The sequence below is a fragment of the Schistocerca americana genome, chromosome 4 (genome assembly GCF_021461395.2).
Source record: "Schistocerca americana isolate TAMUIC-IGC-003095 chromosome 4, iqSchAmer2.1, whole genome shotgun sequence".
NCBI lineage: Eukaryota > Metazoa > Arthropoda > Insecta > Orthoptera > Acrididae > Schistocerca > Schistocerca americana.
Genome location: NC_060122.1, coordinates 784,732,553 through 784,755,269, shown reverse-complemented (window position 1 = coordinate 784,755,269; position 22,717 = coordinate 784,732,553). Strand labels below are relative to the sequence as shown.

The 22,717-nt window shown below is 43.2% G+C and overlaps 1 protein-coding gene across 1 annotated transcript in view; it reads left to right on the top strand.

The window, feature by feature from the left end:
- LOC124612796 (probable cytochrome P450 303a1) overlaps positions 1-22,717 on the top strand; it is a 139,324-nt gene that overhangs the window by 27,882 nt on the left and 88,725 nt on the right. Inside the window, exon 2 of the mRNA XM_047141199.1 lies at positions 9,090-9,175. Coding sequence (XP_046997155.1) covers positions 9,090-9,175 — 86 coding nt within the window. The remainder of the gene's footprint in view (positions 1-9,089; positions 9,176-22,717) is intronic.

The window sequence follows — 22,717 nt, the reverse complement described above, 5'->3', positions numbered from 1 at the left end:
GACCAAAGATTCTAAACGACAGGGAATATTCGTCATAAGTCGAACAAAAGTAACAAATTCACAGAAGGGATTATTTGTAACCCAAACTACAGAACGAAATCCAACGATCTTTGCAACGTAATTTATACAAAGTTCATGTTTATGTCGCGAGGTGCAATGTTTCGTCAAACTGCGTATCAGGCAGGCTCAGATTTTTCCCGAAGTAGCTGCTTTTTCCTTAATCTGCAAATACATGTGAAAAGCAATGTACATGTGATTCCTGTAACGCCCAGTGTGAGTCGATAAGCAAGAGTTATAATCTGTTCTTAGCGTACTTTACAGAAGTTGTCTGCTGCCCTGCTTGTGCTTGTTAACGTATAGAGTGCCCAGTTCCAAAACCTACATAGCTCTCCTCCATTATGGAATTTTCGGAGCACGATATAGGAATGAATGAATACAGCGAAATTTCGCTGCGTACCGAGGACAACTGTGACAAATTGTGCCAACTGTGACGCCGAAGCCTGATGGCACAGCGCTTTTCAGCTTCGCCTTATGAACATTCATAACAGATGTTTGAAATTTCTATCTGCCTGCAAAGATTGGTATCGTATTTAGCATAATTTCCATATTTTTTCATATCCTTTTTGTTTTTGCAATAATTTTCACCGTAAACATTGAGATGCGCTGATTTACTACGCTGTTCCTTCCATTATCTATAAAATGACGTAACGAAAGATGACTGTTCTTTTGATAATATTGTAGTTACTTTTATATCTCGGTAGACAAAAAGATTTAGAGCATTAGATCTATAAGAACTACGCCTTCCTTTGCATAATGTGTACCTAAAACATCGGTTTGTTATATGGAATCGACAAGGAAATATTAGTGTTATTACTGCTTACTCCTACGTACTGTAATGACATCGTGAAAACAGTACTGAATTCTAGCCTAATTTTATTTGTTAATCATATAATTTAATTTTCACTTATGGCCGATTTTGTTGAGAAAAGTCAGCTTAGATCTTTTATTCATGGTATATACAGTTGCAGTTTTGGTAGATACGACTGACAGCACATACCATCAATAAAAGATCTAAGCTGACTTTTCTCAACAACAGCAGACAAGTGAAAATTAAATTAAATGATTAACAAATAAAATTATACGGGAATTGAAGTTCCTTATGCACCAATAAGATTAGAAGACAGTAACAGCACCGTGATTCAATGTGGATATAGCCTGCAAATGGCCAAAGAGCTGAAATAGGCCTATTGCTACTGTATACTCTACGGCAATAAAACAATATCAGAAATGAACAAGGTCACAACCGCAAGAAACTTCTTTTTTATGAGGTTACCGGTTCTGGCTGTTTTAGACCATCTTCGGATCTACCGTCATGATTGGTATGGTGGTGGTGAACGGAGTAGGCGCTATGACTCCACAAACGCTAACTGCTCAATTATCAATTATAGCAGCATTCTCGTTCAGTACTGTTATTATAATGTCGTTACAAGACATCTACAATACTACTCGTATCTGATTCATCCTCTACAGGGGGTGGACAAAAATACGGAAACACCAAAAACACGACACATTACCAAGCCTAAACGAGGCAGGAAAACCGTTTACAGCCGGCCGGGGTGGCCGAGCGCTTCTAGGCGCTACAGTCTGGAACCGCGCGACCGCTATGGTCGCAGGTTCGAATCCTGCCTTTGGCATGGATGTGTGTGATGTCCTTAGGTTAGTTAGGTTTAAGTAGTTCTAAGTTCTAGGGGACTGATGACCTCAGAAGTTAAGTCCCATAGTGCTCAGAGCCATTTGAACCATTTACATTCAAAACTGCTTCTGCTCGGCTTGGGATGTATAAATAACGGTCTTGTGTGGTTTCAAGGGAATATTACACCATGCTTCCTGCAAAATAGCTGAAAATTCAGGTAACGATGATGCACCATTCTGTACAAAGTAGACCAAGAAGGCTCAATAATACTGAGGGATGGTGAGTGTGGTGACCAGGAGGAGACGCGACAATTCATCCTCGTGCTCACAAAACGAATTCTGGACGTTGTGAGCTGTGTGTACAGGAGTTCTGTTGTCCTGGAACACAGCATCACTATTTGTGAACAAGCATTGTGCCACTGGATGGATCTTGTAAACCAAAATGGTCACATAATACTTGGCAGTGGTGTGATCCTGTAGAGTAACTACGGAGTCCAGGGGTACCACGATATGGCTGCCCAGTTCATCACCAGACCCCTACAATCTTTCACTCTTGGGATGTAGACTCGGCGAGAAGTAGGAAGGGTATGAAAAAAGACTCATAAGACCAAATAACTAACTTTCATTGCTCCCCACTCCAGGTTTTAGAACTTCGGAACCACGTTTTCCTGTTCCGGGCTTTTGCATCGCTGATGAGTGGTTTTGGAATTCTCGCTCACCCTGAAATTGCCAGCTAATGGAACTCCCGTCGTGTTGTTTTGTTGCTGAGAGTGTTCGGGAGCGCGACATTTAGTTCTGCAGTGAGTTTTGAAGCTATCGTTCTCTTATTTCTCGCCACACACTTCTTCAGTGGCATCTATCACGTTCACCCAACACACATTTCCGTCCGTGGAGATGATGCTGTTCCGCTTTCCAGCGGATGATGTTTTTGCGCTTTCGCTGTATGCGGTATACGAGTATATCTTCGTTACGGTGCCCGTTGAAACATTAGTCACTTCGGTTATCTTGGTTACGGAAAACAACAGTTTAACACGCAATGGGTCTCTTGCAAGAAGACCATCCACAGGTTGTACGATAAATTTGTACAGGAAGGAACAGTATTGGAAGCGAAGCGACCTCGGCCTAAGCCTGTTTGTTCGGAGGAGAATATTGAAGCGGTGCGACTTGCTGTACAGAGAAGTCCTGGGAAATCGTGTAGAAAGGCAGCAGTGCAACTGGGAATATCCAAACGCTCCGTTCAACGCATTCTTAAAAGTGACCTCCATATGTACCCATACAAGATGACGTGTGCACAGAAGCTCACTGAAGAACACAAGCAGCAGAGACTACTGTTTGCTCAGTGGGCGGTGGATAGGGAAGAAACTCTCAACAACGTTTGGTTTTCAGACGAGGCGCATTTTCATTTAGACGGTGTGGTTAACAAACAAAATGTACGCTTTTTGGCCACTGAAAACCCACAAGTGCTTCATGAACGACAACAACAAAAAAATGGTTCAAATGGCTCTGAGCACTATGGGACTCAACTGCTGTGGTCATCAGTCCCCTAGAACTTAGAACTACTTAAACCTAACTAACCTAAGGACATCACACACATCCATGCCCGAGGCAGGATTCGAACCTGCGACCGTAGCGGTCGCGCGGTTCCAGACTGTAGCGCCTAGAACCTCTTGGCCACTCCGGCCGGCGAACGACAACATTATGCTCTGAGGATTACAGCGTGGGCAGCAATTTCCAGACACGGACTTATTGGACCCTTTTTCTTTGAAGAAACTGTGAACAGCGAGCGTTATTTGAGCATGCTTCGCAATAGCTTCATTCCACAGCTTCTTGCTACTGCCTTGACCTCCAACACGCAGTGGTTCATGCAAGATGGAGCAAGGCCACATACTGCAAACACTGTGTTGGAGTTTTTACACGAGCATTTCGACATGCGGATCATTTTATTCAGGTTTCCAGATCGCTTCAATGACGGACAGAATTGGCCCCCCAATAGTCTAGACCTCAATCCATGTGACTTTTTTCTTGGAGGTACCTAAAGGAAAAAATTTTCCCGAAACGTCCACGTGATTTAATGGAGCTCAGAAGACTTATTCTTCAAGCTTGCAGTGAAATTACGGAAGAAATGTGCCGTAGGGTAACCACTAACTTCAGTGTTCGTTTGAAGGAAGTTAGGAAACGAAATGGTGGACATATTGAGCATGTGCTGAGTTAGAACAAATCTCCATGGACGGCTCTTCATTGTAGTATATGTCCCTTTCAGATTGTGTTGACAATAAAGTTTATATTCAAAAACAAAATGGTAACACATTTCGTGCGCCACCCTGTACAACAGCACCACGTGCGGGCTTGGACAGCATCTGCATTGTAGTTGAAACAGGCTCTTCCACATGTTTGTCCAATTCCTGTATGTATCGCCTGGGTGTTTCCTGGCATGATGCGCGCCAGGCAGAAGACTGCGATTCCTGACCTCGCCTTTCGTTTCCTGTACCGGCTCGTAATCGTCAAGCTGTGCAAGCGTGTCGTGGCTTCTGGTGAAAGCGCAGCCGCGAAGCTGCCGACAGCGACGATCCTTTGCTAGCCGCCATTACTCAGCACCTTTCTTTCGAGGAAATCCCGTTTCGTCTTTACTGTTGTCCAGAGTGACAGCGGATATATTTGTCTCTCGTAACTCTATATTCTACGTAACTGAACACCTAAGAAGCATTACGCAGAAATGGGCACAAATGGTAAACCGATTTACCTTACGGTTACTACAGAAAGATAAAAAAAATTCTGAATTTCGATACAAAATAGTAATGACCTTTACTTTTCATTTCGATTTTGAAACGTTATTGACAGCTGTCTCATTTACCGTCAAGAAGTCCGCAAAAATTTCCGGGTACACTGGTACAGGCTACTCTACAAAAACTCTACACGTTTGATGTAAAGGTTGATTTTGAATGAGTGTGAGCAAATAGTGAATTTCGTGGTGTTTATGAGTAGGTTTCAGCCTCGCTCCCGCCTACGCGACTTAGGATGTGTGTAATTTTTTAAGCACGGTGTGTAGATTATCCTAGATGATACTACGTTGACTTAGAATAGGTATGCGGTGAGCGGTAATCCCACGCTGGCCTGTGTAAATGACTGTAACATTTTCTTTTGGATACAGTAAATGGTGCGCATTTGATAATAGAACTATAATTCTGACACCGGTTAAACTTTAGCAAATTAGGCAGTAAAGACAGCTGCTGGGAAAATGGCGTTTCCAAATATATTCGTATTTATACAGCTGCAGCCACACGCTACCACATTGTCAAGATGCAAAGTACAATTCCACATGATAATCAAGCAGATGAGGAACAGCACAAACATCTGTAACACTGTAGGTGTGATGATGTCCTCAGAGAAAAGAATATTCTGAATGCTGACAATCTGTCGCCCTAGCTGTGACTGACTGAATTAAATTATCGTTTTATTTTGCATTCACCGCTATTGCGCAGTCTCGGGTACGTAGCTGTTTTCACTTGTGCTACAGCCGAAGTGTCTGTGAAGTCACACAGTGGCAATAAACTTACGGATTGATCGCACTTTAAAATTACAAAAAAATGGTTCAAATGGCTCTGAGCACTATGGGACTTAGCTTCTGAGGTCATCAGTCCCCTAGAACTTAGAACTACTTAAACCTAACTAACCTAAGGACATCACACACATCCATGCCCAAGGCAGGATTCGAATCTGCGACCGTAGCGGTCGCGCGGTTCCAGACTGTAGCGCCTAGAAGCGCTCGGCCACCCCGGCCGGACTTAAAATTACAGACATGACACCCACTGTTTATTAAACACCTGTGATGAAGCATACCAGTTAGTGTTAAAAATGTAACAGCACTTCGACTGCAACCCAGGTATGTGCATTTAGGAGGTTATACTATGCAACCACTTCAAAATGGCTACGTAGCAGAGTCCGTGCAGTAGTGGAGAATTCAAAATAAAAGAATAATTTAGCTCAACTAACGACAGCCAAAGCAGTAGACTGTTCTTGCTTAGAAATCTGTTTTGACTACAAACCCCAATTCAAGCAAAATACTGCATACAGGATAGTTCTACAGGTTCCTCCTGCAGAAACGCAGCCGCGTGGGATTAGCCGAGCGGTCTCAGGCGCTGCAGTCATGGACTGTGCGGCTGGTCCCGGCGGAGGTTCGAGTCCTCCCTCGGGCATGGGTGTGTGTGTTTGTCCTTAGGATAATTTAGGTTAAGCTGTGTGTAAGGTTAGGGACTGATGACCTTAGCAGTTAAGGCCCTTAAGGTTTCACACACATTTTTTGAAGAAACGCATATCTGTCAATAATCTTTGAGCTGCTGTTTATGCATGCCTCAACACACGAGTGGCTTTTGAACTCCAAATGAACGAGACACGTCGGTTCTCTGCACCACTGTCATAATGTCACTTCCTCAAAAACGGCAACTGTTTCATGCCCCAATGCTTGTCTTCAATACGCGGTAAAATTTCGCTATATTCATTCCCACACCGTGTCCCACAAATCCTTTTGGACAACAATTTCCGTACCGGCCGCTGTGACCGAGCGGCTCTAGGCGCTTCAGTCCGGAACCGTGCGGCTGCTACGGTCGCAGATTCGAATCCAGCCTCAGGCATGGATGTGTGTGGTGTCCTTAGGTTAGTTAGGCTTAAGTAGTTCTAAGTTCTAGGGGAGTGATGACCTCAGATGTTAAGTTCCATAGTGCTCAGAGCTATTTAAACAATTTCCGTCTGAAAAAAACCATTAAACAACACATACGTTTCCGCTTATGGCCATCACCAGCAACGTTCATTCGACCTGAGTGGATTAGAAGCAAGCCGGCCGCTGTGACCGAGCAGTTCTAGGTCCTTCAGCCCGGAACCGCGCGACCGCTACGGTCGCGGGTTCGAATCCTGCCTCGGGCATGGATGTGTGGTGTCCTTGGGTTGGCTAGGTTTAAGTAGTTCTAAGTCTAGGGGACTGATGACCTTAGATGTTAAGTCCCATAGTGCTCAGATCCATTTGAACCATTTCATTAGAAGCCAATAGTCGTAGCCAGACACCTGTTAGAAGACATTAATATGTGGTTTGTCAGTCCTTCGCTTTCATGACGGCTTCAACTCTCCAGGGAACACTTACAGTGAGGTGTCTGAATGTCTGTGGAGGAGTGAAAGCCCATTCTTCCTCAACAGCCGAAACCAGAGAAGGCAGTGATGTTCGAGGCTGGAATCAGGAGCGAAGGCGACGTTCTAACTCATCCCGAAGGTGTTCCATTGGGTTCAGCTCTGAGCTCTGAGCAGGCCAATCCATTTCGGAATGTTATTGTCCACAAGCTGTTGCCTCACAGGTGCTACTTAATGACGAGATCATTATCATCCGGGTACAGTCATCGTCTCCGAACTGTTCGCCTTATCCTTCCGCGTTTGGCGCATTCTTAAGCTCTATAAGCGAAACCACACCTTAATCACAAACAACAGCCACACACGGTAACACCACCTCCTCCGTACTTCACTATTGAGACCACGAATGACACCTATCGTTGTACAGGCATTCGCCAAACACAAACTCCACCTGATGGACACAAGACATAGCGTGATTCATCAGTCCATATCACTCGTTTCCCATTGTCTACTGCCCAGTCGCATCGCTCTTTACGCTACCACTTTGCACTGGTTACAAAAATTTTTGGCTTATTACGACCTGTTCCACTATTGTACCTTTTCCTTTTAACTCCCCAGTACAACCATTGTTACACGCGCTTCCGTGGCCGAGATCACTAGTCATCTGAATGTTGGAAAAAAAATGTTCAGTGTACCTCTACTCCACGTTCACTAATTGTCTTTGGTTTCTGGGCCTCGGGCTGCGACCCCTGCCCACTTTGCCCCCACCCATTCGTTTCGGCGCCAGAAAGATAAAAAAAAAAAAAAAAAAAAAAAAAAAAAAAAAAAAAAAAAAAAAAAAAGAACACTAACGCACGCTTCTGCGTGGCGCTCGACCCTGCGTAAACCGGTTCGAGACTTGGTGGCAGGTCAAATTTCACTGACAGAATTTGGCCGACAAGAGGAAGAGAGGTGGTGGTGTGAAGTTCCTGATCACTAAGCCTTGCACCAATGTCCTGGATTGAATACCAAATCTCTCTGCATTGTGTCATGAAGGAGCCCATGTGACACTGTTGATGGTGATTCGTCCGTCGGATGGGAACATTAAGCTTGGCGCCCCCCTAGGTGCTCTTTGCAAGGCGTGGACTACGTGCCGGCATCATCTCCCATCATCTTCATCGTCATCTTCAGCTTCATACAGCACAAACTTAACACTACAATCCACACACACACAAAATACCTACATGTAATATTACAACCACTGTAATGAAGCATGTTGCAAATACATAAACGAAGAAACAGCTATTGTGCTAGTTGGACTCATGGCAGCACTTTGGAACTAGCGAGTGATTCCTCCCACTAATTTCATGTGATGTTTTAACCACCACTTTTCGCAATGGTTGACGGTCCTTGTTCGTGAGTACATGAAGTCTGGCTGGTTATGGTTTAGGTGTGGTTGTTCCACTTCATGATCACGTCACAAAATGTCGACTTGGACAGGCTTAGAAGGCCTGAAATGTCCCTGGTCGATCTGTCACTCAGATATCCAATGATTAGTGCATGCTCGAAGTGACTGAGCTGCCCTGATCGTCCCACTCTACTGTTACTGCTTCGCTACCGACAACACAGTCGACAGCCGCTTATCTGGTGAGCATTCCTTGCTCGGCATGTGTGCACGTTAAACAGTAGAACGTTATTCCTGGTAAACCACTCGGTGCGGTGCTATTATTACCTGAGTTGCTGGATAGGCGTCGGGTGATGTTGATGTGCAGATGCTTTTCGTCAAGTTGCCGTGGAGAAAATTGTTCTCGCAGCAAGATTGGCCTCCAGTGATGTGGAGCTGAGTCGTCCTCAGGCTGCTGCGGAGAGAATTATTCTCGTGGTAGGTACCGCCAACGAGTTGTCGGCCTGCGTTGTTGTTAGTTGCCCAGTTACAGGACGAGCCGATTTCGGGATGTTCTTCGTGACCAACAACACAATACTCCCCACCTAATTTCATACCGGCTAGGCCGCGTCTACTGTCAATTCCGCGTTCGGACGATTTGGTCAAGTAGTAAATGTACTTTTTCGAAATGTGTTGTTCTATGTACCAAATTACAGGAAACTATGTTATTGGTCGTCCCAGTATCTGATGCCAAACTGACTAAACTGGAATCAATAGCGTCTTACGAGATATCATTTTCGATCTTGCTGAAAAGCTGCATAGAGATGTGCAGAACTGCAACATGTTTATTACATAATTTACTAAGACGTATTGTAATAGCGTCTAATTGTTTGATCTGAGTGCCCTGTCTGTTTGTTTACAGAATGTGGGTGGCGGGGCTCATCTTCGTTGCCATCCTGCTGCTTCTCGCGTACCTCGACACAAGAAAACCGAAGAACTTTCCACCAGGTGAGTTGAACACACTTCTACTGCAGAAGAGATCAAAGGAACAGTAATATTTGCTCCGTGTTTCGGCCGTTTCCGCAGCTATTCGTTTTCATTTCTCAGAAAATACAAACACAAAATAAGAAAACTATGTTTTTTAAATTCTGTTCCGTGAATAATGTTCATAACGGCCGAGCGTTCTTTACGATTTATCAATGCCACCGTAAATCTTACCACGTGAGATATAACATCTAGAGATTGTACGTATTATGGAGGTACACCTATATTTCTTCTGTCTGCAATGGCTACTTATCTCCAATGCCCATATGTTTTTCTTTCGCAGTTCAATCCCGATCGTTACGTCTGGCAATCTGGTTCTTAGATTCTCCCTAATTCACATAAAGTGGGGCGTAGGGGAGAATCATAAAGCAAGCTGAATGTTATCGACAGAAATGGCTAAGGTCGGTCAAAAGTCAAAGAGCTTTCCAATGACGTCACATATTCTCCCAGTGCCATGAAGTTGGGAACAATAATGCTAGAAATTCTAGCAGGAGGCAGCCACTTCCAGACAAGTAATAACAGATGAAGAATGAGATAGACAGTGGGAGTGCCGCTATCTGCATCAAAAGACAGTCACATTTCATATCGCCGGCCGCTGTGGCCGAGCGGTTCTAGGCGATTCAGTCAGGAACCAAGCTGCTGCTGCGGTCGCAGGTTCGAATCTTGCCTCGGGCATGGATGTATGTGCTGTCCTTAGGTTAGTTAGGTTTAAGTAGGTCTAAGTCTAGGGGACTGATGACCTCAGATGTTAAGTCCCATAGTGCTTAGAGCCATTTGAACCATCACTCTTCATATCAGGCCAGCTTTGGTGAAAGACCTCAATCTTTCAACAGTATCAGACTGATGCTTGGAGCTCGAGAAATCGTCGGACCAGCCAGCAGTTCGCGTACCTACTGAGATGGAGACGCTGTTTAAAAGTGTTACTGAAGTCGGGAATTAGTGATTCATAGTGGTCGAACAGTATAATCTGTCAGTGCACAGAAAGCTTATAGTTATTTGTGAGCGCGTTCCCATGACGTGCGTGGACCTCTGATCGCTTTTTGGAGACGAGTGTTGGGGGTTAGCAAGTGCGGCGTCGTTAAGAGGCACATGGCTCCTATTAGATAGTCAGAGGTGGTGTCTCATGGAAAGGGCAGGGTTAGTGAGGTTTAATTAAAGCTGCATCTCTTCCCGCGAAAAGCTGATGCGTTTTTATTTTGACATTAGTGTCTGCCTACGTAGTTTTGAATTGTTATCCTGTTTTGCCTTTGAGAAGATTTCTGTGGAAATCCAATGAATTTTTTGGATATGCGACCGCGTCACACGTTGTTACTTCTATCACATCCTGAAGAATTTTACTGAAATGAACTCCAGCCGCAATAGTCTACACGAAGTCCTATTGGCCGCTTCTCCCGAGCTTACTGCGCGCAGTTCTAACAACATTGCGTTGACTGGCCTGTCAACTGGCCTGTCTTCCTATTTCAAGCATAGGTACGTCTCCACCACGTGTCTTTTGCTGGCACGTGTTGATATTTCATCACTGGTCCGTACCCGCTGCCCACAGTGCTCATCTACGTACACTGTCTGCGCCTGCTACCCACTGGAATTTTTGATGTTTCATGTTCTAACCATCCAATTTAAGCGGTACTCGACATTCTAGCCCGTGTATTTTAACCAATGTTAAATTAGTTATATGTATACATACGATGATGTGGTTAAATCATCGCTAAACCGGTAGCGTATTATGCTGTGTAACAGAAGAATTGCTAACAGCTAAAGCGGCTACCAAAAAGTTTTTTTTCAAGATTTTAATAGTTTAAAAAAAATTAAAATATTTTATCGTGCACCTAATTTGTGGGTAGGCAGAGTGCAAATTCATATATTCTGAAGACCCTACGGCGATGATACAACTACACGCTAGGTGAAATGGTTTGTGTGAGAAACTTATCTTCTGTGATGAAGCAATACCAACTGCGAATAACACAGCGAACATACCCCAATGACTAAACCTGTGGAAGAAAAACATCCTGCACTAAGACGAAACCCATCCGAGCTCGTTACAAGTTAATACACTCCTGGAAATTGAAATAAGAACACCGTGAATTCATTGTCCCAGGAAGGGGAAACTTTATTGACACATTCCTGGGGTCAGATACATCACATGATCACACTGACAGAACCACAGGCACATAGACACAGGCAACAGAGCAAGCACAATGTCGGCACTAGTACAGTGTATATCCACCTTTTGCAGCAATGCAGGCTGCTATTCTCCCATGGAGACGATCGTAGAGATGCTGGATGTAGTCCTGTGGAACGGCTTGCCATGCCATTTCCACCTGGCGCCTCAGTTGGACCAGCGTTCGTGCTGGACGTGCAGACCGCGTGAGACGACGCTTCATCTAGTCCCAAACATGCTCAATGGGGGACGGATCCGGAGATCTTGCTGGCCAGCGTAGTTGACTTACACCTTCTAGAGCACGTTGGGTGGCACGGGATACATGCGGACGTGCATTGTCCTGTTGGAACAGCAAGTTCCCTTGCCGGTCTAGGAATGGTAGACCGATGGGTTCGATGACGGTTTGGATGTACCGTGCACTATTCAGTGTCCCCTCGACGATCACCAGTGGTGTACGGCCAGTGTAGGAGATCGCTCCCCACACCATGATGCCGGATGTTGGCCCTGTGTGCCTCGGTCGTATGCAGTCCTGATTGTGGCGCTCACCTGCACGGCGCCAAACACGCATACGACCATCATTGGCACCAAGGCAGAAGCGACTCTCATCGCTGAAGACGACACGTCTCCATTCGTCCCTCTATTCACGCCTGTCGCGACACCACTGGAGGCGGGCTGCACGATGTTGGGGCATGAGCGGAAGACGGCCTAACGGTGTGCGGGACCGTAGCCCAGCTTCATGGAGACGGTTGCGAATGGTCCTCGCCGATACCCCAGGAGCAACAGTGTCCCTAATTTGCTGGGAAGTGGCGGTGCGGTCCCCTACGGCACTGCGTAGGATCCTACAGTCTTGGCGTGCATCCGCGCGTCGCTGCGGTCCGGTCCCAGGTCGACGGGCACGTGCACCTTCCGCCGACCACTGGTGACAACATCGATGTACTGTGGAGACCTCACGCCCCACGTGTTGAGCAATTCGGCGGTACGTCCACCCGGCCTCCCGCATGCCCACTATACGCCCTCGCTCAAAGTCCGTCAACTGCACATACGGTTCACGTCCACGCTGTCGCGGCATGCTACCAGTGTTAAAGACTGCGATGGAGCTCCGTATGCCACGGCAAACTGGCTGACACTGACGGCGGCGGTGCACAAATGCTGCGCAGCTAGCGCCATTCGACGGCCAACACCGCGGTTCCTGGTGTGTCCGCTGTGCCGTGCGTGTGATCATTGCTTGTACAGCCCTCTCGCAGTGTCCGGAGCAAGTATGGTGGGTCTGACACACCGGTGTCAATGTGTTCTTTTTTCCATTTCCAGGAGTGTATATTCTGTGCGATATTGTAGTTTAAAGTTTTTGGCTGCTTTACCTTCAAACGACTAACAGTTACAGGACACGTGAGTCAAGACATCCTGAAAGACTGGCTCATGTCTCAGCTGGAGACCGACAGTAAGGATTGAATATACCTACAACATGGTGCTATACCTCACTTGTACGTCGAATTTAGTAAATTATATTGATTGTGTCGTCTTTACCAGCAAGACTACCAGAATAACGGCAGTGCTCTCGATGAAAAGGGTAACAACGTGTTACGTCAATAATACGCCGAAGAAACGTAGCTAGGACACAGTAGGTAAAACCTATTTAGTTAGTTCTAATTACCGTTTTTAAAGAGAGAAGCAAACTAAAGTTATCATCAATACTTTCTGAAAACCAGTCATATGGCGGAAACGCCAAAGAGACTCAAAGATTAATACACTTTCGAATATACTTGTATGATGGGCATGCAACTGCTCCGATGAAAACAGCTGAGTTACATTCAGAAGGGAACAGGCGACAAATGAGAAACAGGAAAACGGAACTTCGTGTAGGGAAGGCTGTTCTTGCCTCCAGTAACTGTGGACTGTATTTCAGGGACAGCAGACAGTACGAGTGTTTCTTCCTACACCACTTTCTACACTTGACAAGCTTTCACTTCCTGACCAAACGTACTGAAACAGAAACTCCGCATTAGAGTTTTATAACAATACCGTAGTATAGCTGACGAGCTTCAGAGAGAGTTTGTTCAACAGTCAGTCTCTCTCTCTCTCTCTCTCTCTCTCTTGCACGGATGCCCATCCTGTCTCCATAGCCGTTAGTTGACCACTATGAAATCCATATCGTGTAACATGATCGATGGTTGATAAATAAATATGAATATGAATTGATTCTGAGGCGGAGGTTGAGGACCAGGACAGTATTTGCATGAATGAGCGTGGAAAACCGCCTCAAAATCGCATTCTGGACGGCCAGTATGCCAGACGTATGGTCGTTAACCGGCGTGCGGATTCGAAATGGTTCTGGCATCCTTCCCTGTCTCACAAGCTAGCGTGCTCGCGTTACGCTCTACGAGCAAGGCTGAGTTTATACAGCAGAAAACTGGAATGTTACGTCCATCAGAAAAGTCATTCACTACTAAATAAGTTTCAAAGACCAAGACAAACTTAAGCGCTCAAATGATGGTAACATTTTAAAACCGCTTTCCGTTACAGCATGCTTTTCACTTAAGAGAATCTTCGTTGGCCTGTATACAACAGTCGTGAGGAATTTCTCAGATAGTCGAGGAAGATAAAAATTTAACTGTCATGGGGGATTAGAATTCGATAGCAGGAAAAACAAAACAAGTAAAAATAATAAGTGAACATGGACTGGGGAGAGGAACGAAAGAAGAAACGGCCTGGCAGAATTTTTCATAGGGCATAATTTAATCATTGCTAATACTTGGTTTAAAAATCACGAGGAAAGATTGTAAACATGGAAGAAACCTGGAGTCACAGGAAAGTTTCAAATATCTTGCATAATGGTAAGATTTCGAAAACAGATGTTGAACAGCAAAACATTTGCAAGGAAACATGTGGACTCTGACCATAATTCATTGCTTATGAGCTGTACATTAAACCCGAGGAAACTGCAGAAAACTAGAAAATTAAGGAAAAGGAAAGTGGACGAATTGAAAGAATCAAAGGTTGCTGAGCGTTTCAAATGGAGCATTAGACAACGATTAACTGAAAAAGGGATAACGTACGCAATAGAAGACGAATGGGTAGCCTTGAGAGATGAAGAATTGAAGGCAGCAGAGGATTAAATAGGCAAAAAGACAAAGTCAAGTAGGAATCTTTGGATAAGGCAGGAGATATTGATTGCCATTGACGAAAGGAGAAAATTATAGACGTCTAAAAATGAGTGACAGGAAGTGCAAAATGGTTGAACAGGAATGGCTAGATTAGAAATGCAAGGATGTAGAATAATGCATAATTAGGGGAAGACAACTGTCATCTATAGGAAAATTCAAGAGACCTTTACAGAGAAGAAAAATCAGCTGCATAAATATCAAGAGCTCAACTGGCAAAACAGAACTCAATAAAAAAGGAAAAGCCGAAATGTAGGAGGAATATATGGATGGATTGCACAAGTGAAAGGAACTTGAAGGCGATACTCTACAGAAGGCAGAGGACGTAGATGAAGGTGAGATGGGCGACATGACACTGTGAGAAGAATTTGGCAGAGCGCTCAAAGACCTAAGTCGAAAGACGGCCCCTGGAGTAAACGACACTCTCTCAGAATTATTGATATTCCTGGATGAGCTAGCCATGACAAAACTACTCCATCTTGTAAGCAAGAGACACAGGCGAAATACCCTCAGACTTCAGGAAGAATGTAACAGTTCCTATGCTGATAGATGCGAATATTACCTATCTGTTTAATAAATCATTGTTGCAAAAAACTGACACGATATATTTGCATATAAATGGAAAAGCTGGTAGAAACAGACCTTGGGGAAGATCTGTTTGGGTTCTGGAGAAATGTGGATGAAGAATTCCGCCACATGCAAGACACGTTTGGAGTTTTGTTTTACCCAGATGTGTTTCAGCGCTTTTTGTGCTGTCTTCAGTGGACTACTTTGTTTCCTTTCTTTAAAATTGTTGTTACACATTAGCAATTAGAACGGGGGTGGTCAACCTTTTCGGCAGGCGGGCCAAACTTTTGAGAGGGAATATCTCCGCAGGCCGCATTACAAATTTTTGTTTTGTGAACCAAAACAAGCAAGAAATATTAATTTATTTTTTAAAGCAAATAAAACAAATCTGAGGACAGAAGATTTATTATACAATTTAATGAAATACAATGCTAGTGGGATGTTTGCCTTTGTTTGACTGAACTAAGTGAGTCAGTGTTGATGTCAGCTGAAGTTGTTGCTACTCGCAGCTTTCCAGATGAAAATCGGTAATTCGTGTTCTCGTTTGTCACTTGATGTAATTCATCCAACTAAAAAGCTGTCCACACACGTAAGTGTTTCCAACTAATGAAATCATTTTTAAAGCATGTTTGTAAAAAACACTGGATATTTCTTCTTGTCCAAATATGTTTTATGGAACTCTTCCAGACCAACCTGATTAAATTTCTCTTTTAACTGTGCGTCACATTGCATTTCTCAGTATCCCATTTGCAGATATCCCTGTAGACATTTGCAAAATGGCGTAGCAAATACAAAAAAGCGGACGATGTTTCTTAAAATTTTGAAATGGATTTTCGAATTCGTATTTCAAGTCAGATATCGAATAAGCGTATTTAATTGCTGCCGCCTGTGTGACGTCCGATTGCTTTGACAATGTTGGAAAATGTGAGAAGTTATTATTCGTAGCTGTTATTCCCAAAGCCCTGTTTCATTTGGAATGTAAAAATAAGATCATGCATGACATTAATCAGCTGATCTTTTCCTTGGAGACGAGTAATAACATCATTTAGAGGGATAGTTATATCGAACAAGAATGCAAAATTGGAAAGCCATTCTTTATTTTCGAACTGCGGGAGTCTCTTTGAGTTGCTTTCAAAGAATGATTGAATTTCTTGCTTCAAATCAAACACTCTTTTAAACATTTTTGCACGGGTTAGCGACCTTGCTTCTGTATAAAACGAAGTGTTATCGTGCTCTGAATACGAAGACTTCAGAAATTCTTAGAATTGACGGCGATTCAATCCTTCCGACTTCATAAAAGTTCACTGTTTTGACAACTACATCGATGAGATGGTCCATTTTGAGGTACTCAGCACATAAATTATCTTGATGGATAATGCAACAAAAGTTTCACATCGACGAATTGTCAAAGTTGCGGGCCTCGTTTTCAGTCAACTGAACTAAACTTTCGGCTTCCCAGCCATTGCTGGAGCACCATCCGATGTTAGCCCGGATGGGTTGTTATGTTTTAACAAAAAACGAGTTAATGGCAAAATAACTGCTTCCAACAAATATCGCGACTTCGTGGTATTCTTAAGTGGATGAAATGCTACGAATTCTTCGGTTTTACTAAAATGAGCATCAACACCTATGACATAAATTGCCACTTGGGCGGTATCAACGATATCTGTGCATTCATCCAAAGCTGTAGAATAAAATATAATTTCATAAGCACGATTTTTTTAAATTACCTTCAATTTGTCCTCCAATGTCGTCCACACATCTACTAATAGTTTGACGAGACAGGCTTATTTCTGGGAAATCCTTTTTCTTTTCTGGACACACAATTTCAACGACTGTCTCTAAGCATTCCTTAACCATATCGCCATCTGAATGTGGCTTTGATTTTTTTGCCGGTATCAGAGCTACTGCATAGCTTGCTTTCACATAGCATGTTGACTCTGAATTCGTCCTTGTAAATATCTGCTGTTGAGCAGAAAGTTTACTTTTTAAGTCGTTCACCTGGTCGAAATTGTCCCTTGTAATTATCAAACATAACTGCATGTTTAGTCCCATAGTGCCGTTTGGTGTCATATTCGTTTGGAACCTAGACAGACTCATTGCATATCCGACATACGGGTTTTGTTTCATAGTCCACAAAAAATAGTTTACAGTCAACTTGTCTTAAAAAGTTCTCAAATCCTCTGTTACTTTCTTCTAATTGTTTACTAGTTGCCATACCAACTTTACGTTATGAACTGAAACACACTTTTTTTTACCATAAGTCGGAAACTGACAAAGGGACCACAGGGTAATCGGAGTTCTGTAATTTTTTTATATATATGGTACGTGAAGTTCAGAATCAAATATCAGTTGCCTAAAGTTGTTCGATGCAACTTTCAAAAATTCCCTACAAAATCTACTTTAAAGTGGTTTCACTCCATAAAGCAACTTGACTGTTTTCATGGGCTGGTTTAGAGAAAACATTTGGTGGAAAATATTTACGTTTGTGAATGAAGTGATTGTTCTTAAGGATTGTACATGGTTTGTTCACAGTTCACAGTTGAGATATGTATTTCTGGACTGACGCATTGTATGTTGTTTATGACAATATGTCTAAAGTTCTGGTTTTATAGCTTATTTGGAAAAAAGGTGGATGTATGCATTAGTTTACATACCTTAAATGAAGCTATTGAATGTGTATGTTGGTAGCTGTAAGTCTGCTACACAGTCTACAACTTGTTATCTGCAAACAGCGAAAATGTAATTTTCATTTATGTTTATTATGCATTTCCGATCGAAAATGAGTATGTATCGCGTTGTTTCGCGTGTTACTTACGGTTTTGTTGTTGTGGTGTTTGTCTCCCTTGTTTTTGATGTGGTTACATGCTGATTTCGTTCGGAAATGCATAAGAAACAAAACTAAAAATTACGTTTTCGCTGTTTGTAGATGACAAGTTGTAGATTGTGTAACAGTCTTACAGTTACCAACATAAACATTAAATAGCTTCATGTAAGGCATGTAAGCTAATGCATACAGCCATCATTTTTCCAAATAAACTATAAAATCAGGACTTTGGACATATTGTAATAAAAAACATACAGTGCATCAGATCATAAATGCATATCTCAACTGTGAATTGTAAACGAACCATGTACAATATTTGACAACAACCACTTGATTCACAAATGTAAATGTTTTGTACCAAATATTTTGTCTAGACGTTAAAATGTAATAACAATTTTACAGAAAGAAAATAAAATAGCCCACTGAAGATGCCACAAAAAGTGCCGAAACATGTCTCGGTCAAACAAAACTCCAAAGGTGTCTTGTACAGGGCGGAATTCCTCATCCACTTTTCTTAGCAAGCATGGAAATAAGAAGAACTGCAACACCAGAAGATAATTATTCTGGAGAGATGTAGGAACATGCTAGGCAATACTAACCTACGTCTACATCTACATACATACTCCGCAATCCGCCATACGGTGCGTGGCGGAGGGTACCTCGTACCACAACTAGCATCTTCTCTCCCTGTTCCACTCCCAAACAGAACGAGGGAAAAATAACTGCCTATATGCCTCTGTACGAGCCCTAATCTCTCTTATCTTGGTGGTCTTTCCGCGAAATATAAGTTGGGGGCAGTAAAATTGTACTGCAGTCAACCTCAAATACTGGTTCTCTAAATTTCCTCAGTAGCGACTCACGAAAAGAACGCCTCCTTTCCTCCAGAGACTCCCATCCGAGTCCCTGAAGCATTTCCGTAAAACTCGCGTGATGATAAAACTTACCAGTAACAAATCTAGCAGCCCGCCTCTGAATTGCTTCTATGTCCTCCCTCAATCTGACCTGATAGGGATCCCACACGCTCGACCAGTACTCAAGAATAGGTCGTATTAGTGTTTTATAAGCGGTCTCCTCTGCAGATGAACCACATATTCCCAAAATTCTACCAATGAACCGAAGACGACTATCCGCCTTCCCCACAACTGGCATTACATGCTTGTCCCACTTCATATCGCTCTGCAATGTTACGCCCAAATATTTAATCGACGTGACTGTGTCAAGCGCTTCACTACTAATGGAGTATTTAAACATTACGGGATTCTTTTTCCTATTCATCTGCATTAATTTACATTTATCTATATTCAGAGTTAGCTGTTATTCTTTACACCAATCACAAATCCCGTCCAAGTCACCTTGTACCCTCCTACAGTCACTCAACGACGACACCTTCCCGTACACCACAGAATCATCAGCAAACAGCCGCACATTGCTATCCACCCTATCCAAAAGATCATTTATGTAGATAGAAAACAATAGCGGACCTACCACACTTCCCTGGGGCACTCCAGATGATACTCTTACCTCCGATGAACACTCACCATCGAGGACAACGTACTGGGTTCTACTACTTGAAGTCTTCGAGCCACTCATATACTTGGGAACCAATCCCATATGCTCGTACCTTATGAGTCTGCAGTGCGGCACCGAGTCAGACGCTTTCCGCAAGTCAAGGAGTATGGCATCCGTCTGATACGCTTCATCCATGGTTCGCAAGATATCATGTGGAAAAAAGGGCGAGTTGCGTTTCGCAGGAGCGATGCTTTCTAAAGCCGTGCTGATGCATGGAGAGCAACTTCTCTGTCTCAAGGAAATTCATTATATTCGAACTGAGAATATGTTCGAGAATCCTGCAACAAACCGATGTTAAGGATATTGGTCTGTAATTTTGAGGATCCGTCCTTCTACCCTTCTTATATACAGGCGTCACCTGCGCTTTTTTCCAGTCGCTCGGGACTTTACGATGGGCAAGAGATTCGCGATACATGCAAGCTAAGTAAGGAGCCAATGCAGTAGAGTACTCTCTGTAAAACCGCATTGGAATCCCATCAGGACCTGGCGATTTATTTATTTTCAACCCATTCAGCTGCTTCACAACCCCAGGGATGTCTATCACTATGTCTTCCATACGGGAATCTGTACGAGACTCAAACGGCGGTATGTTTGTACGATCCTCCTGCGCGTAAGATTTCTCAAATGCTAAATTTAAAATTTCAGCTTTCGTTTTCCTGTCTTCCGTTGCCAGGCCAGATTGATCAGTGAGTGACTGGATGGAAGCCTTCGACCCGCTTACCGATTTTACGTAAGACTAGAATTTCCTTGGGTTTTCAGCAAGATCTTTTGCTAAGGTATGACGGTGGTAGTGGTTGTATGCTTCGCGCATCACTCTTTTTACAGCAGCACGAATCTCTACTAACTTTTGCCTGTCCTCATTCTCTCGATCTTTCTTGTACCGCGAGTGCAACTGTCTTTGCTTCCTGAGCATTCTCCGAATTGCGCTGTTAAACCACGATCGGTCTTTTTCGTCCGTAACCCACTTTTTCGGCACGTACTTCTCCAATGCGTGATTTACAATGTGTTTAAAATTTGCCCATAATTCTTCCACGTCCATCGTACCGGAAGTAAATGATGTCGATTCATTTACTAAGTGGGATGCAAACAACTGCTTATCTGCTCTTTCGTAACCATAGTCGTAATGACAAGTGTAGACTGGGAGACACTCTTTCACATTCTGAATTTAGAATGGGTGGAATACGGGAGTGAAAGTTTATTTACAGCTTGTACAGAAACCAGATTGAACTCTTAAGAGCCGAAGGACATGAAAGGGAAGCAGCTGCTGAGAAGGTGGTGATTGAGATTTGTAGGCTTTTCCAAATATTATTCAATCGTACATTGAACAGCAGTAAGGAAACGAAAGAGGAATTTGGAGAGGGTATAAAAGTTCAGGAAGAATACAAAAACACTTTGAGGTTCGCAGGTGACATTGTAATTCTACCAGAGACAACAAAGGGGCTGGAAGAACATTCGAGTGGAACATATTGTGTCTTATAAAACGAAAAGCAACAAAAGAAAACAAGAGGTATGTAATAGGGTCGAATTGAATGGAATGATGCTGAAAAAATTAGGTTAGGAAATGAGGCGCTAAAAGTGGTACAGGAGTCTTACTAATTGAACAGCATAATAAGTGATGATAGTTGAAGTACAGAGGATATAAAATGCAATCTGGCTATAGCAAGAAAATCGTTTCTGAAAAAGAGGAATGTGTTAACGTTAGTATAAACAGAAGTGTTAGGAAGTTTATTCTGTAGTTGTTTGTCTGGAGTTTACGCTGTTACGAAATTGAAAGGAGGACGATAACCACTTCAGACAAGAAGAGAACAGAAGCTTTTGAAATGTGTTGCCACAGAAGGATGTTGGAGATTAGATGGGTAAATCATATGACTAATGAGGAGGTACTGAAACGAGCAGGGGAAAGAAAAAAATTATGGTACAATTTGTCAAAGCAGGAATCGATTGACACGCCGCATTCTGGGGCATAAAAGAAATGTCAGTTTGGAAATGGATGGGAGTGTGTGGGAGAGAGTAAATACTGTAGAGGAAGACCAAGGAATGAGTACAGTAAGCAGATTCGAATAGATGTTGGTGCAGAAGTTATTCGGAGAGGAAGAGACTTACGGAAAATAGCACGGAGATATGCATAAAACCAGTTTGTGAAATGAGGACCACAACAACATGGGTCGGTCTTTAATTAGAAAAAAAGATTTTGCGTGGAATGACATGAAATGTACTGCAAACACAAATCTGTTGTTCTCATGTTTCAAACTTAAGAAATGACAATGCATTTCAATTTAGTTTCACGTAATCGAGTTGCGCATAGGAGTGCTTCTACGCGCCTGCCGATGCATACAGGGGATAGCGACAAGACTGCACAACTGGCACGCGCTGCAAATAGCCTATGCGCCAGGCTAGCAGAGAATACTGGCGTCGGACGACTGTCCGCTCTGAGAGACCGAAAGCGATCAAAGGCAGCGTCCAGTTCCCCCCCCCCCCCTCCACCTTCCCCCTCCCTCTCTCTCTCCTCTGATATTGTGCGTAGCGGCTGTTGCCATGGGGAAAGGAAATTAATGCTGTGCTGACTGACATAGTAATTGTGCATCGGTTCTCAACACATTCCTTTTTTTCCCTTTTTTTTAAAATTTCGGCGTATTCCTCGTTTGTGGAAGTTAGAAAGGGAGTAACACTCTGAAGCATCCGTATGCAAATATCAGCTGATCAGATAGAGTGAACGGTACAATGATTCAGCAGACGTGACGTGTACTCCATTTTCCTCCTTGAGTCATCCTAATTTCTATCTTAGTCTTTACGTGATATAAGACTGGACACTTTGGAACCGCAGGAAAGCGTGTCGTCCAGAAGGTATTATGCGGTTTCTCGTACTCTGAGATGAAATAAAGTTAACGTGCATATCTCCTAAGCGTAAGCCTTTGATCTATTTTGGATGGTATCAACGGTGTCACTAACATGCCTAAATCTTAAGGCAACAGTAATTCGTGGAGGATAAAAGAAGCAGCTGCTCTTTACTCGTGAAAAGAAACACACGATCTTATGTTTATGTTTGAGGTTTACTATATTAGTGCTTAATTTTGTAAAGAAACACACAGTCTTATGTTTATGTTTGAGGTTTACTATATTAGTGCGTAATTTTGTGGTGAGTACAAAACAACGCGCACCAAGCAAATATTTAAAGACTAATGGAATTGCCTGTAATATACTGGACAATATTTTTTTCTTTGTAGCGG